This window comes from Cervus elaphus, chromosome 25 (assembly GCF_910594005.1).
Source record: "Cervus elaphus chromosome 25, mCerEla1.1, whole genome shotgun sequence".
Classification (NCBI taxonomy): domain Eukaryota; kingdom Metazoa; phylum Chordata; class Mammalia; order Artiodactyla; family Cervidae; genus Cervus; species Cervus elaphus.
The window spans coordinates 66,522,966-66,536,564 of record NC_057839.1 but is presented as its reverse complement, the minus strand read 5'-3'; the positions used below and the strand labels follow the sequence as shown (position 1 = coordinate 66,536,564).

General features: G+C 53.8%; 2 protein-coding genes across 3 annotated transcripts in view; both read left to right on the top strand.

The window, feature by feature from the left end:
• The first annotated feature begins 267 nt into the window (after positions 1–267).
• On the top strand, positions 268–9,351 carry LOC122683667 (testis-specific gene A8 protein-like). Its single transcript, XM_043887446.1, has 6 exons — positions 268–334; positions 656–738; positions 8,394–8,558; positions 8,673–8,730; positions 8,914–8,988; positions 9,089–9,351. The coding sequence occupies exons 1-6, from the start codon at positions 268–270 to the stop codon at positions 9,349–9,351; spliced, it is 711 nt and encodes a 236-aa protein (XP_043743381.1).
• The window catches only part of TENT4A (terminal nucleotidyltransferase 4A), a 41,062-nt gene continuing 36,806 nt past the window's right edge, over positions 9,344–13,599 (top strand). For both annotated transcript variants that reach the window (XM_043887833.1, XM_043887832.1), the window contains exon 1: positions 9,344–10,352. In XM_043887833.1, coding sequence (XP_043743768.1) covers positions 9,598–10,352 — 755 coding nt within the window. In that variant the 5' untranslated portion in view covers positions 9,344–9,597. The remainder of the gene's footprint in view (positions 10,353–13,599) is intronic.

The window sequence follows — 13,599 nt, the reverse complement described above, 5'->3', positions numbered from 1 at the left end:
GGGCAGTGGCTTACGGATTGCCTCGGGCAGTGGCAGAAGGGTTTGGACCTGGCTGCAGGTGACCTCCGTCAGAGGGGGACCGAGCCTGGGGCTGCAGGAAGCGTCTGAGACTCTGGGATGTAATGTGTAGACACTCAGGAAGAGCTTCTGGTTGTGGAGGCTTCTCCAGGGAGCGGGAGAAATGCTGAAGCCAGGGAGCCTCTGCGAGGCGACAATGAGAGGCCGGCAAACAAGAATTCTCCTGTTTCAGCTTCAGGTTGCCGGTTTATGTTGGAGATTTACATCCGCTGGCATCTATGGTTCTCCTTTGACCGGATGCGGAGTCCTACAGGTGGTAGTGGTGACCGCTCAGTGTTTAGAGGAGCCCCTGGTCCGCTTGCCCAGGCGGGGGCTCCTGTGTGTCCTCCATCCGGGGGTCCTGCCCCGGGCTCCTCGAGGGAAGCTCCCAGCTCCTCCCTCTTCCCTTCCTCCACGTGGAATCAATTACGGGGCCCGATGATTTTACCTCCCAAACATCCTGCAGCAGCGTCAGTGCTATGTGTCTGCCAGACACATTTCCTTTCTGCTGGGCTCCCGGCTCGACTACACGTTATAGACGCCCCCGGTTAGGTGGGGCTGAGAGTCTGAGTTCTGGCCACCGGGCTGCCCGCTGCAGATGTGGACCATGCCAGGCCCGACCCCAACCTCCCGCCGGACCCATCATCCTGCTCCTTCCCTCCCCTGCTGGTCCTCGGCAGGGTACAGGGGGAGCCTGCTGGGCCCAGGGAAGCCAGGACCCCTGGACGGGGTAGTCTGCATCCCTGAAGGACCTTCACATGCCCTCCCTGCCTACACCCAGGCCCCATCAGGCCCAGCTGGACGCAAGTATGAATGAGCGACAAACTCATACGGCCTGCTGCTGAGATCTGAGGGTGTTTCCTCCAAGAGGCACAGCCCCTGACCTGAGCAAGTTTATCTTCAGTTAAATTTTCCTTTGCAAACCTAACACCGTGCTCGTTACTGACTTTACAGTTCTCTCCTCAAGCCCTGGGTCCTCAGCCACTATCACCACCCTCATCCAGCCTTGTGCATCACAACTCTATCTCCTGAGGCAGAGTGAAAGTGAAAGTCGCTCAGTCCTGTCCGACTCTTTGAGAACCCATGGACTATATAGTCCATGGAATTCTCCAGCGCAGAATACTGGAGTGGGTGGCCTTTCACTTCTCCAGGGGATCTTCTCAACCCAGGGATCGAACCCAGGTCTCCTGCAATGCAGGCAGATCTTTACCAACTGAGCCACAAGGGAAGCCCAAGAATACTGCAGTGGGTAGCCTATCCCTTCAATGGCACCCCACTCCAGTACTCTCGCCTAGAAAATCCCTTGGACGGAGGACCCTGGTAGGCTGCAGTCCATGGAGTCACAGAGAGTTGAACACAACTGAGCGACTTCACTTTCACTTTCACTTTCATGCATTGGAGAAGGAAATGGCAACCCACTCCAGTGTTCTTGCCTGGAGAATGCCAGGGATGGCTGAGCCTGGTGGGCTGCCATCTATGGGGTCGCAGAGTCAGACACGACTGAAATGACTTAGCAGCAGCAGCAGCAGCAGCCTATCCCTTCTCCAGGGGATCTTCCTGACCCAAAAATCGAAATGGGGTCTCCTGCATTGCAGGCGGATTCTTTACCAACTGAGCTATGAGAGAAGCCCGCTGAGGCAGAGTGAGTCACCTTAAACAACTCAGATCCTGTCGCTCCTCAGTGCAAATCTTCTCATGGGCCTCCGATGCATCTCACATGCCGTCGGGTAGGATATGGCCTTCCCAGGCCGGGCCTCGGTCTACAGTGCCAGCCTCGGGTGAGATTTCTGTGGCCACCCCTGGACCTGGAGTCGGGGAGTGCGGCGCTCCTGTCCGCAGGGATGTTTCTCTCACCAGGTCTAGAACATCCTTCCTCTGCACACCTCTCCCTCCCTCTGTTGGCTGACTTCCCTGTCCCCTCATCTGGGGCGGTGAGGAGTTAGACCAGACAGTCTGTCTGCATGGCATCTCCTGCATCTCAGGTTAGATAGGAAGGGATGTCTTGGGATGGCTGTGCTGCTGAAATGTGGCGAGCCCTGCCCTGGAGGAACAGGGTGGAGGGTCTTCGGTGATGCTCACACCAAAGGTGCTTGAGGACACAGACCCATCTCCATGGTTGTCACACTTCTCAGAAAAGGCCAACCCTGAATTCAACTGAGAGTCTAGATCCAACAGACCAATTTACAGAAAACAGAGGAGACTTCCTTGGAGGTCCAAGGGTTAAGACTCCACGCTTCCACTGCAGGGAGCATGGGTTTGATCCCTGGTTGGGGAACTAAGATCCTACATGCCACAGCCAAAAATCAAAAATAAATCAATAAGTGGGGTCAAGATTTTAAAAGAAGGGAAAAAAAAATAGAGATGACAACGAACATGTCAAGTGATACCACAGGGAGATGTACCTGCAAAACAGACTGTGGGACAAAGGAGCCTTATTTTTCAACAAAAGATTGCCACCCTCTCGACCCCCAAAAGAGAAAAAGATGAGGGAGAAATCACAGATTAAAAACCTGGGAAGATTCAAACCAACCATTGCAATTATAGAGCTTATGGGGAAAAAACAACCAATTAAAATTTTATAAGGTAATCAGATATCAATGATCCAGTAGTCGTGTACAGATGTGAGAGTTGGTCCATAAAGAAGGCCCATAAAGAAAGCGTTATGCTTTCAAACTGTGGTGCTCGAGAAGACTCTTGAGAGTGCTCTGGACAGCAAAGAGATCAAACAAGTCAATCCTAGAAGAAATCAACCCTGAATATTCATTGGAAGGACTGATGCTGAAGCTGAAGCGCCAATAGTTTGGCCACTTGATGTGAAGAACAGACTCATTGGAAAAGACCCTGATGCTGGGAAAGATTGAGGGTAGGAGGAGAAGGGGATGACAGAGGATGAGATGGTTGGATGGCATCACTGACTCAATGGACACGAATTTAAGCAAACTCCAGGAGACAGTGGGACAGGGAAGCATGGCGTACTACACTCCATGGGAGTCACAAAGAGTCAAACACAATCGCAAAGAGTTGGACACAACTTATCAACTGAACAACAACAACGGATATTGGTTATGGATCAGATATTTGATGATATTAAGTAAGACATTATCGCTAATACATTGATGTGATTAATACCATAGTTATGTTTTAAAACAAGAGTGCTTATAACTCAGAAATACATACTGGGATATTTATGGATGAAATATTATCTGGGATTTGCTTCAACATATTTGGAAGGAGAGAAAGTGGGTAAGGATGTTAGTGGACACATTTGACCATGAGTTGATAATAACTGAATCTGGGTAATGAGTATAAAGGGTTTCATTATATACATTCTTGCTACTGTTTTATAGATTTGAAAATGTCCATAATCAATGATGAGGATGATCCCTCATTTTATAGAAATGCTCACCCCCAAGGTTTACTCTTTTTTTAAACATTTATTAAATCGATTTACAATGATGTGTTAATTTCTGCTGTACAGCAAAGTGATTCAATTAAACATATATTATACATATACATTCTAGATTTCCTTTAAGTAGTGGCCCCAGCACTTGAAATTTTCAGAAAGTTCAGCCTCCACCTCTTTAGGAACAGAGCTCTTTGAAGGACACCTGTCTTCATGGACAAGAATCCCTGAGGCACAGCTCAGGTAGGTGGCTCTCGCCTTCTCTCTCTTTTTTCCTCATTGTATTATCTGCTTCCCAGCGACCAGAGATTATCCACAAGCCACAGGGACCTGCTGACTCTTCCTGTCTGGCTCTCTCTGTGTGGTAGCATGTTCTGAATCACTGGCTGCAGTTGTTGTTCAGTTGCTCAGTTGTGCCTGACTCTTTGCGACCCCATGGACTGCAGCACGCCGGGCTTCCCTGTCCTTTGTTACCTCCAGGAGTTTGCTCAAACTCATGTCCATTGAGTCGGTGATGCTATCTAATCAGTTCATCCTCTTCACCCTCTTCTTTTGTCTTCATTATTTCCCAGCATCAGGGTCCTTTTCCAATGAGTTGGGTCTTCATATCAGGTGGCCAAAGTATTGGAGCTTCAGCATCAGTCCTTCCAATGAATATTCAGGGTTGATTTCCTTTTGGATGGACTGGTTTGATCTCCTTGCTGTCCAGGAGACTCTTAAGAGCCTGCTCCAGCAACACACCTCAAAAAAGATCCTTGCTCCTCGGAGGGAAGGCTATGACAAACCTAGACATTGTATTAAAAAACAGAGACATCACTTTGCTGACAAAGGTCCATATAGTCAAATATATGGTTTTTCCAGTAGTCCTGTAGGGATGTGAGAGTTGGATCATAAAGAAAGGTGAGCACTGAAGAACTGTGAGCAATACTGAACACTTATTTTAAGCCACTGAGTTTGGGGGTGGTTTGTTACTCAGCAGCAGCTGACTAATACAAACACATGCACGATCTGATTTTTGTCAGTTGCTTATATCAACTATTTAGTTCCTGTGAGCAACTGAGTTAGGAACCTTGAATTAGATAGAGGTTTTCAAACTTTACTGTGCTTAAGAATTGTCCAGAGAGTTTACTTAAAATACTGATCCTGGGCCTAACTTCTAGAAAGATTAAGCAGATAAAATGAGCCCCTGACATCTGCATTTTGACCAGCATGTCTGATTTTGGTACAGATCATTCATGAAACACATATTGGAAACCATTTGCTCTGGAGAACACTAAAACTGTGATGTAATCACAAATATTACCTCTCCTTAATATCAGGAAAGAGAGAGAGTGGATTTTGGCCAAAGAAGGGTAAATGCTTTGTCTGTTATGTAAAGAGAAAGATGTTCCCCTCCCTGGTGTCTGAGACTGCATTTTGCTGTCAGTACTATTTCTTTTTTTTTTTTTTTTTTAATATTTATTTATTTTTATTTGGCTGTATTGGGTCTCAGCTGCGTCATTCGAGACCTTTTGTTGCCGCACATGGACTCTCTCCAGAGCGCCTGTGCTCAGCAGCTCTGGTGCACGGGCTTAGTTGCTCCAGGGCATGTGGGATTTTAGTTCCCCAACCAAGGATGGAACCCAGGTCCCCTGCATTGCAACGTGAATTCTTAACCACTGGACCACCAGGGAAGCCCCAGTATTGTTTCTTCATTTACATAAGGAAATGTTTCTTCTAAATCATATAAGAGGTTTATGATCAAATGCATAAATAACAAAATCTGGATATAATTACAAGAAGTTGACTGGTGGCTGAGGAATCAGGCAAAGAGGGATTAGCTAGAGGTAAACAGCAAAGACGGAGTGGGAGGTCAAGGTCGGGGGGGGGGGAGCTTAAAATGTAGAAAACAAGTAAACAATGACAAGCTGTATAATAGATCCTGGAAGCTCGGCAATGCGACTGCCTGCTTTCATTCCCATTGGGTCAGTGAGGTGACTACTGGTCATCCCACCAGTTCATTAAGGGCCCATCGTGTGCCAGACACAGTCCTGAAGCTGGCCCCCACCAGGGAGAAGGACAAATATTCTTCTCCTTGTGGAGCTTACATTCCTATGGGGTGAGGGGACACAGATGACAAACATCGTAAAGAAAATTTACATCAGATGGCATAGTGGGTTGATTTGTGTTCCCTGCCCCCTCCCTCTCAAAAAAAGATCTGGTCAAGCTCTCCCCCTGGGTACCAGTAGCATGCGACCTTATTTGAAGATAGGGTCACCACAGAGGTAGTCAAGTTAAGATGAGGTGAAGCGTGAGCCCTAATCCAAGGTAAACGGTGTCTTTGTAAGAAAGGAAAAGACACACAGAGAAAACTTCATGGAATGCTGGAGGTAGACACTGGAGAGATGTATCCACAGCCTGAGGAACACCCAGAATTGCCAGCAACATCTAGGTGGCACAGCGGTAAAGAATTAGCCTGCCAATGCAGGAGATGCAAGGGACGAGGGTTTGATCCCTGGGTTGGGAAGATCTCCTGGAGTAGGAAGTGGCAACCTGTCTGGCATTCTTGTCTGGAAAATTCCATGGACAGCTGAGTCTGGGGGACTGCAGTCCCTGGGGGTCGCAAAGAGTCAGACGCGACTGAGCACAGGCACACACTTCAGAAGTTTCTCCCCTAGAGCCCCCCAAGAAAGGCATGGCCCTGGCGACACCTTGATTTCTGATTTTTAGCCTCTGGGATTGTGAGAGAATGAATTTCCGTTGTTTCAAGCCATCTGGTTTGTGGTATTTTGTTATGTGGTCAAGGAAACTAATGGAGATAAATGCTAAGGAAAACAGAGCAAGGAAGGGAAGAAGAGAATGCTGTGGGTCAGGTTTGCAGTTTAAACAGAGCCACTTGGAAGTCCTCCCTGAGACCTGAAAGCAGGGCGGGACGTCTGTGGTAGGAGCGTCCCGGGCAGATGGAACTGTAAGTGCAAAGGCGGTGTGTCCACTGCTTGTGGTGGAGTAGACGAGGTGACCAGACAAGGCAGGGACATGCAGGTCATAGTACGGCTAAGTGAGAAGCAGAGCCCCCAGAGGGTTTGGAGCAGAAAAGTGGCATGATTCTTATTTATTTAAAATCAGCAGTTTCTCTTTTTTAAGGCTCACTTGGGTGGCTGTGGGGAGACAATGCCAAAGGGGGAAAGAATGGGTTGGGGAAAGCCAGCTAGAAGGGACTGTTTAGGTTAAACCTATGGAAGCTTGGGGCTTCCCAGGTGGTACTAGCCGTAAAGAACTGGCCTGCCAACGCAGGAGGCACAGGAGATGCCCCCTTTGACCACTGGGTTGGGAAGACCCCCTGGAGGAGGTCATGGTAACCCACTCCAGTATTCTTGCCTGGAGAATCCCATGGACAGGGGACAGAGGAACCCGGCGGGCTGTGGTCCATGGGGTCACAGAGCCGGACACAACTGAAGCAACTTAGCATAACACATGGAAGTTTGAAGGGGCTGTGGGTGGAGGGTGGGGTGGATGGAGGCTTTTGGCCGTTTGGCAGGTGAAGACTAGAGGGTGTATTGGCTCTGGAAAGAGGAGGCTGGGATGACTCTGAGGGCTTTGGCCTGAGTCACTGGAAGCAAAGAGTTCCAGAATAACAACTGACTTGTTTTGTGTATTTTCTGTGGTTTATTTAACTGGACATGTTCTAATCCTTGATCATAATTTCCACATGTACCATATACAGGTACTGAGCAATGTCTGAACAGAAATAGCCACTTTTATCAAGTAACATCATTTGAGGGAAGGAAAAAAAAAAAAAACCCCAAAAACCTCGGTATGCAATATACGGACTTTTTCATGTTGGTAGGAGGCTTCCAGTGTCAAGCATTTAGCGCAGTCTACTCATCTGAGATACCAACGAATACGAGACCATTTAAAATCTGCTTTGTTCCGACAGGTTTGACGGGAAAGGCGTCCAGGCTGCGGGGTTGAAGGAGGCGAACAGCCTTAGGGCCCTGGCTCGGCCAGTGAAGTCGCCTGGCCCAGGAACGCCCTCCCCGGGTCGGGCCAGGCCGGGTGGGGCCGCCGGGTCCGGCAGGCAGTTTTAGCTCCCCTGGCACAAGCAGACTCGCTCTGGACCTCACCGAACGTGTGTGGTCAGCGGTGTGTGCCAAACACCGCCAGCGTCAGAGCGCCGGGCTCAGAGCACCCTGTGGACACGGGAACGCACAGGGCAGACGGCTGGGCGAGTCGCTGATGAAGCCTGCGGACCCCGGCCCAGCTTGGAAATCCCAGGCCACCGCGGCCTGCTTCCCTGATGGGCAGCGCCGCCGGGCCGGCCTCGGGAAATCGCACAAGGGAGCTAAGCTGCAAGCTTAAGCTTTCTCTTTCCCCACAGAAAATCATTTTTAAAAGCATAACAACGGCAAACAAACAAACAAAATAAGCCTGTGAGACGGGTTGTGTATCTTTCTTTGGAAACAGAGTGGAAGAGAGAAGCTGTGAATATTCAAAACGATTCCTGGTTAGTAAGATGGGGTATGAAAAACCTACAACTCGTATGAGTTTTTGAATTCAGAGAAGGCTTAGCACCACGGGTATGCGCTTTAGGCGTTACAGTCACAACAGAAATTCAATGTTAACACCTAAGGCTTCTGTGAGGGTGAGAAACGACTTAACATTTATCTCTTCAACTACGAAATGAGGATAACGAAATGAGGATAACAATGCCTACCTCACAGGGACGCTGGCCTTAGCCCACCCCGGCAGTCCATAGCATTGTTTGCGTTGTTATGAGATTCATGCTTCATTACTTTTGCTATGATTTATTACTATGTAGCTCTTTTTATGTCTCCTAAAATTTGGGGGGGGGGCGCGGGGAGAATCTAGATGTATTTAATTATAATATTAAAAATTAAAAAAAAAAGCCTGTGAGGAAACCAGCAGACGAGGGTCCCCCCCCCACCCCCCGCAGGGTGTGGGACCGGCTCCACAGAAGGACGCCGGCGAGCACGTGGGCGGCGCCGACACCAGTGACCGCAGCGTGACCGGCCGCCCGCGGGACCCTGATGGACGCGAGGGGGTCTTTGGGGCATCTCTGTTCTGCCCCTGGTGCAGCGACCGCCCCGCCGAGAGGCCGGTCAGCTCCCTACGTATGGCCGGCGGGCTGGCCTACTGAGGGCGAGGACGCGGAAACGTCCCCCACGGGCGGCACCGGACTCGGGCTCCTGCGCATGCGCTGCGCGGCCTGAAGGCCGCCGGGCACCCAACACGCATGTCTCCACGCCTCGGCCTGCGCGTGGTGGAGGGAGGTGCGGCCGGCGGATGCAGACGGGGCCGAGGGCGGTGCATCGCCCCCCGCCGCAGCCCCAGTCTGGTCTAGAAAGGCCCACGAAGCCGGCGCCCCCCTCTTTCCAGCCCCTCCCCCGTCGCGTATCCTTCCGACGCGGTGCCCCGCCCCTATCTCCTTCTCTCGCCCCACTCCCTCTCCACAGATGGAAGGGAACGCCAGCGCGCAGGCGCGGTAACCCAGGCGGCGGTGTCTAGTGAGGATTTGAAATCGGCCGCGCGTGCGCACTGGCGTCCGGGCCCGGGCACGGGAGGCCGCGCTTCCTGCCCGCCCGCCCGCCCCCGCCCCCCACCCGGCTCCCTCCCCGCCCCTCATTGGAGCGGAGGCGGCGGCGGCGCCCCCTCCTTCCCCCGCGCCCCGTCGCCGCCGAGCGTGTCTTTTCGCCGCCGCCTCCGCCGCCGCCGGTGCTGCTGGCAGGGACGCGGAGCTAGCGGCGCGAGCTCGCCTGAGGGCTCGGCTCGCGGCGGCGGCCGCCCTCCCGCGGGTCCCGGGCCGCGCGGCGCCTGGGCCCGCCCCCCTCCGATGGCCTCCGCCGCCAGCCCGTGTGGAACGCCGCCGCCGCCGCGGCCCCCGCGCCGCCTGAAGGGAGCCTGACAGGCCTTAGCAGCACCGCCGCCGCCTGCCCGGGGCGCTCCCCCTCTCCTCAGAGACCGCCGCCGCGAGCCGGGACCCCGACGGGAGCCGCCGCCGCCGCGAGCCGGCCCGAAGCGCGGCGCAGGCCCGCCCGCCCGTGCGTCCGTCCCCCCGTCCGTCCGTCCGTCCGTGCGCGGCGCGGCGCGGCCCGGGGGCGGGGCGGGCGGGCGCGCGGGCCCGCGGGGCGGGCGCGTGGATGGATCCGCGCGTGGCCTGGATCCAGCCGGAGCAGAAGGGGCCGGCCAATGCCCTGTGGATGCAGATCTGGGAGACCTCGCAGGGCGTGGGCCGCGGCGGCGGCTCGGGCTTCGCGCCCTACTTCTGCCTCAACTCGCCGGCGCTGGACACGGCGGCCGCGGCCGCGGCGGGGACGGGGGCGGCCGGGCCGGGCGGCGGCGGCGGCCTGGGGGGGCCAGCGCTGCCCGCCGCGTCGCCCCCGCCGCCCCCACCGCCGCCCATACCCGGCACGGCCGCACTGCCCCCCGCGCTGCTGACGGCGCTCGGGCCCGCGGCCGAGGGTGCCCGGCGTCTGCACAAATCGCCGTCGCTGTCGTCCTCGTCCTCGTCGTCCTCGTCGTCGTCCTCCTCGTCCAACGCCGAGTCGGGCACCGAGAGCCCCGGCTGCTCCTCCTCGTCCTCCAGCAGCGCGTCGCTCGGCCGGGCGGGCGGCGGCCGCGGCGGCGCCTTCTTCCACTTCGCGGACGGCCCCCCGAGCGCCCCCAACGGGCACGCCGGGCCACGCGGGCCCGCGCCCGCCGGCTCCCCGCCGCCGCAGCACCAGTTCCACCCGGGCCGCCGGAAACGCGAGAACAAGGCCAGCACGTACGGCCTCAACTATCTGCTGTCCGGCAGCCGCGCCGCCGCTCTCAGCGGAGGGGGCGGCCCCGGGCCCCAGGCGCCGCGGCCCGGCACGCCGTGGAAGAGCCGCGCGTACAGCCCGGGCATCCAGGGGTGAGTGCGCGCGGCGGGGCGCCGGGGCGGGGGTGGGGGGGGGCAGCCTCGGCCGCGAGGGGTCTCCCGGGGCTGCGCCTTGGGCGATCGAACGTCCCCACCCGGGGCTCCCACGTCGTTTGGAAGGTGGGTGTCGGAGGCTGACGTCCGACTCTACGAGGAGCCTTTTTAGTTTCTTATTTTCATATTCAAAGTATAAACGGGCGGTGTGTCGAGATTCTAGAACTAACGGTGCAGGAAAGGGTCCGCTGCGTTCTGCGCGTGCAGGTGTTTTTCTTTTCTCGCTGGCTAAACTGGAAAGGGGGAGAAGGAAACAGCAATCCACTACAGTATTCTTGCTGGACAGAGGAGCTTGGCGGGCTATAGTCCATGGGGTCGCAAAGAGTCGGACACGATTGAAGCCACTTAGCAAACAAACTGGAAAGGAGGTCGCATACTTTCCAATATACCCCACCCTCCAACCCCAGCCCCGCCAGGTTAGGAACCTTTTGTCAAATGGGATGCAGAGGGGTGTTTTATGTTAACTTGCAGAGGCTTTTTAGTATTGTCGGGAACTTGAATCGAGTTGAAGGCAAATGTTGGTTAAATGTTAACTTTTTTACCCCCCGCGGAAATCCATTTAGAACAGGACTAGATTTTTTTCGGTAACGATACAGTTTAACCAACAACGAATTTAGAAACGACTTTCTGGTGAAGGGGCTTGCATATTGTGGTTTAATTTTGTGCCAAAATTGCCAGATAGCGTCATCTGCAGTTTTTTTTTTAATGTTAGTAGTGTTCAGAAAAGGTAAAAAACGTTTGTAGCAACTGGTTATTCTCCGGGAAGTGTCATCTCTATTTTAAGTATTCCCACTGTAAAGTAATTAGCCTTCAACTAATAAAAATAAATGGAAAAAAAAATAAAGAGTCCAAGACTTAGCTGTGGGGAAAAAAAAGAAGTATTTCCACATCAGCCTAATGGGGATTAGAGGTTCCTTTTACAGTAAGAGCAATTACAGAGGCCAGGACCTGTGAGGAAGGTGGGGGTGTGTGTGGGAGCTGTCCCAGGTGAGGCTGTCTCAGGTGTGAGTGCTACTTACCCAGCCCTGTGCTTTTCTGAGCACCTGGAAACAAGGTATCCATAGGCAGGTTTTTTTTTTTTCCCTCAGCATTTTAGGATTTAAGTTCTAAACTTTCTTGTACAGTTGGGAGCTGATTTGGGGGTCACCTAAGGATCTTTCAGGGTGTTATGGTTGTAAAACATTAGTTTTATAAATCCCACAGTTGCTTGGTATTGGGGTTATTTGTGAGAGTAACTGTTTATCTCTTCGGTCTGTTTATTCTCTTCTGAAGTGTGTTGTGAAACCTAAGTTGATACTACTTTAAAGCATGTGTGATACACAGTAATAGCTGCTCTTTCTGCAACTTGTTTCACCGGGTGTGGGTTGGAAGCAAATTATTTGCAGGAATTCCTGAAGCCTTTTGAGCTAGGGCTTCCCTGGTATTTCAGCTGGTAAAGAATCTGCCTGCAGTGCAGGAGACCCTGGTTCGATTTCTGGGTCAGGAAGATCCACTGGAGAAGGGATAGGCTACACACTTGAGTACTCTTGAGTTTCCCTGGTGGCTCAGCTGGTAAAGAATCGCCTACCATACTGGAGACCTGGGTTGGATCCCTGGGTTGGGAAGATCCGCTGGAGAAGGGAAAGGCTACCCACTCCAGTATTCTGGCCTGGAGAATTCCATGGACTGTATAGTCCACAGAGTGGCAAAGAGTCTGACACGACTGATCGACTTTCAGTTTGAGCTAGTACTTCAGCTCCACGTAGGAGTCCCACCTCCTCTTCCTCTCTCCCTCCGGTTGTTACTCGGGGAACTTTCTGCGCAGAGGTGGTGGGGGTGGCTGTAGGTTTCCAGCCTGTCTCCTCCCCGGAATTGACTGTGTCTGAGCCCTAGGAAAACAGGAGGGTGTGTGGTCTTCACCTGTAGAGCTCCAGGTGTGATGCTCTTGTGGGACTTGCTCAGGCTCTGCAAGCGGTGTCCTCGCCTGTAGTTTCTAGTAAGCTTGGGCACACGGGTTGCTGTCGCTTTTCTTAAGGAGCCCACGACCTGCCAGGTGCTGTGCTGGCATCTCGGGGAGGGGTCGGCGTGGGACACAGCCTTGTGACGCTGACTCGGGGGCACCCTCTCGGGCTGCCGTCCTCTCTAGTGAGGTTTGGTCAGGGCCCACCCCACGGACCTCCCTCGCCCCGCTTAGGTTAGAGGCCGAGCTGACACCTTGCTTGCCACTCCGGGCCTAGCCTGGGATCTCCGATCCCGCTGTCGGGGGCCTGCCTCCTCCACCCCCACCAGCCCGTTGGAGCTCAGCTCCGCATGATGCAGAGCTGAAGAGTGGGCTCCAAAGCCGCCAGGTGCTCTGCCTTTCAGCCCCTTAAATAGGTGGGGTTTTTTCCTCTTTGTTGTCTCCCCTTCCTTTACCGTCTCCGTGGGTGGGCCTGGGTCTGTCCACTCTCTTCCATCCCTGCTTAGGGGAGAAGACTGCTCAGATTGCCCACTCTGTGCCTGGAAGGGCGAGTGTCCAGCGCCTGGTTCCCTGCTCTGAATCCTAGTGGCCTGCCGCTTCAGAAGGGCAGAGAGGAGGCGGAGTGCACCCCAGCAGTGGTCCAGCTGGTGGGTTTGCCTGTGGGGGGAGGAGGGAGGCCTCCCCGATGGTCAGTCATGTCTGCGGGCCTGCTGGGCTTCTGGGAACTCACCTTTGGGTATGGAGAAAGAACTATGTCTGGAACTTGCTCCTGGTCACCAGCTTCTCTGGAGTGATGAGGAAGGCCACCAGAAGATCTCTTCCTTGTGGCTTAGAAAGGGAAGGAACTGAGATCAGAGAGCCGCTAGTCCACCCAGCAGACAAGACTCTTGTTGATGAGAAGTTGCTCAGCCCGTGTGGTCTCCGGACAGCATTTCTGGAAGGATGGTGTCCGCAGTCCTCCAGAAAGGGCTCACACTTGCTGGTGTGGCGGGAGTTTGAGTGGCATCCATGGAACCCCACTGGGACTCTTCCTGGCAGCCCCTGTAGCAGCCGGCACCATCCCTTCTTTCTTGGGGAGCTTTCTGCCCTTGGGAACTCAGCCTGATGGCTGCCTTGAGAGATGGCCAGCCTGTCTTCATCCTCGAGGAAGATGAAGAAAAAGCAGGTGAAAGCAGATGGGAGTGAGGGTGAGAACTCAGCGTGGCGGTCGTCAAATGCTTCTTTTGCAGCTGCCGTTGCCTCTAGTTC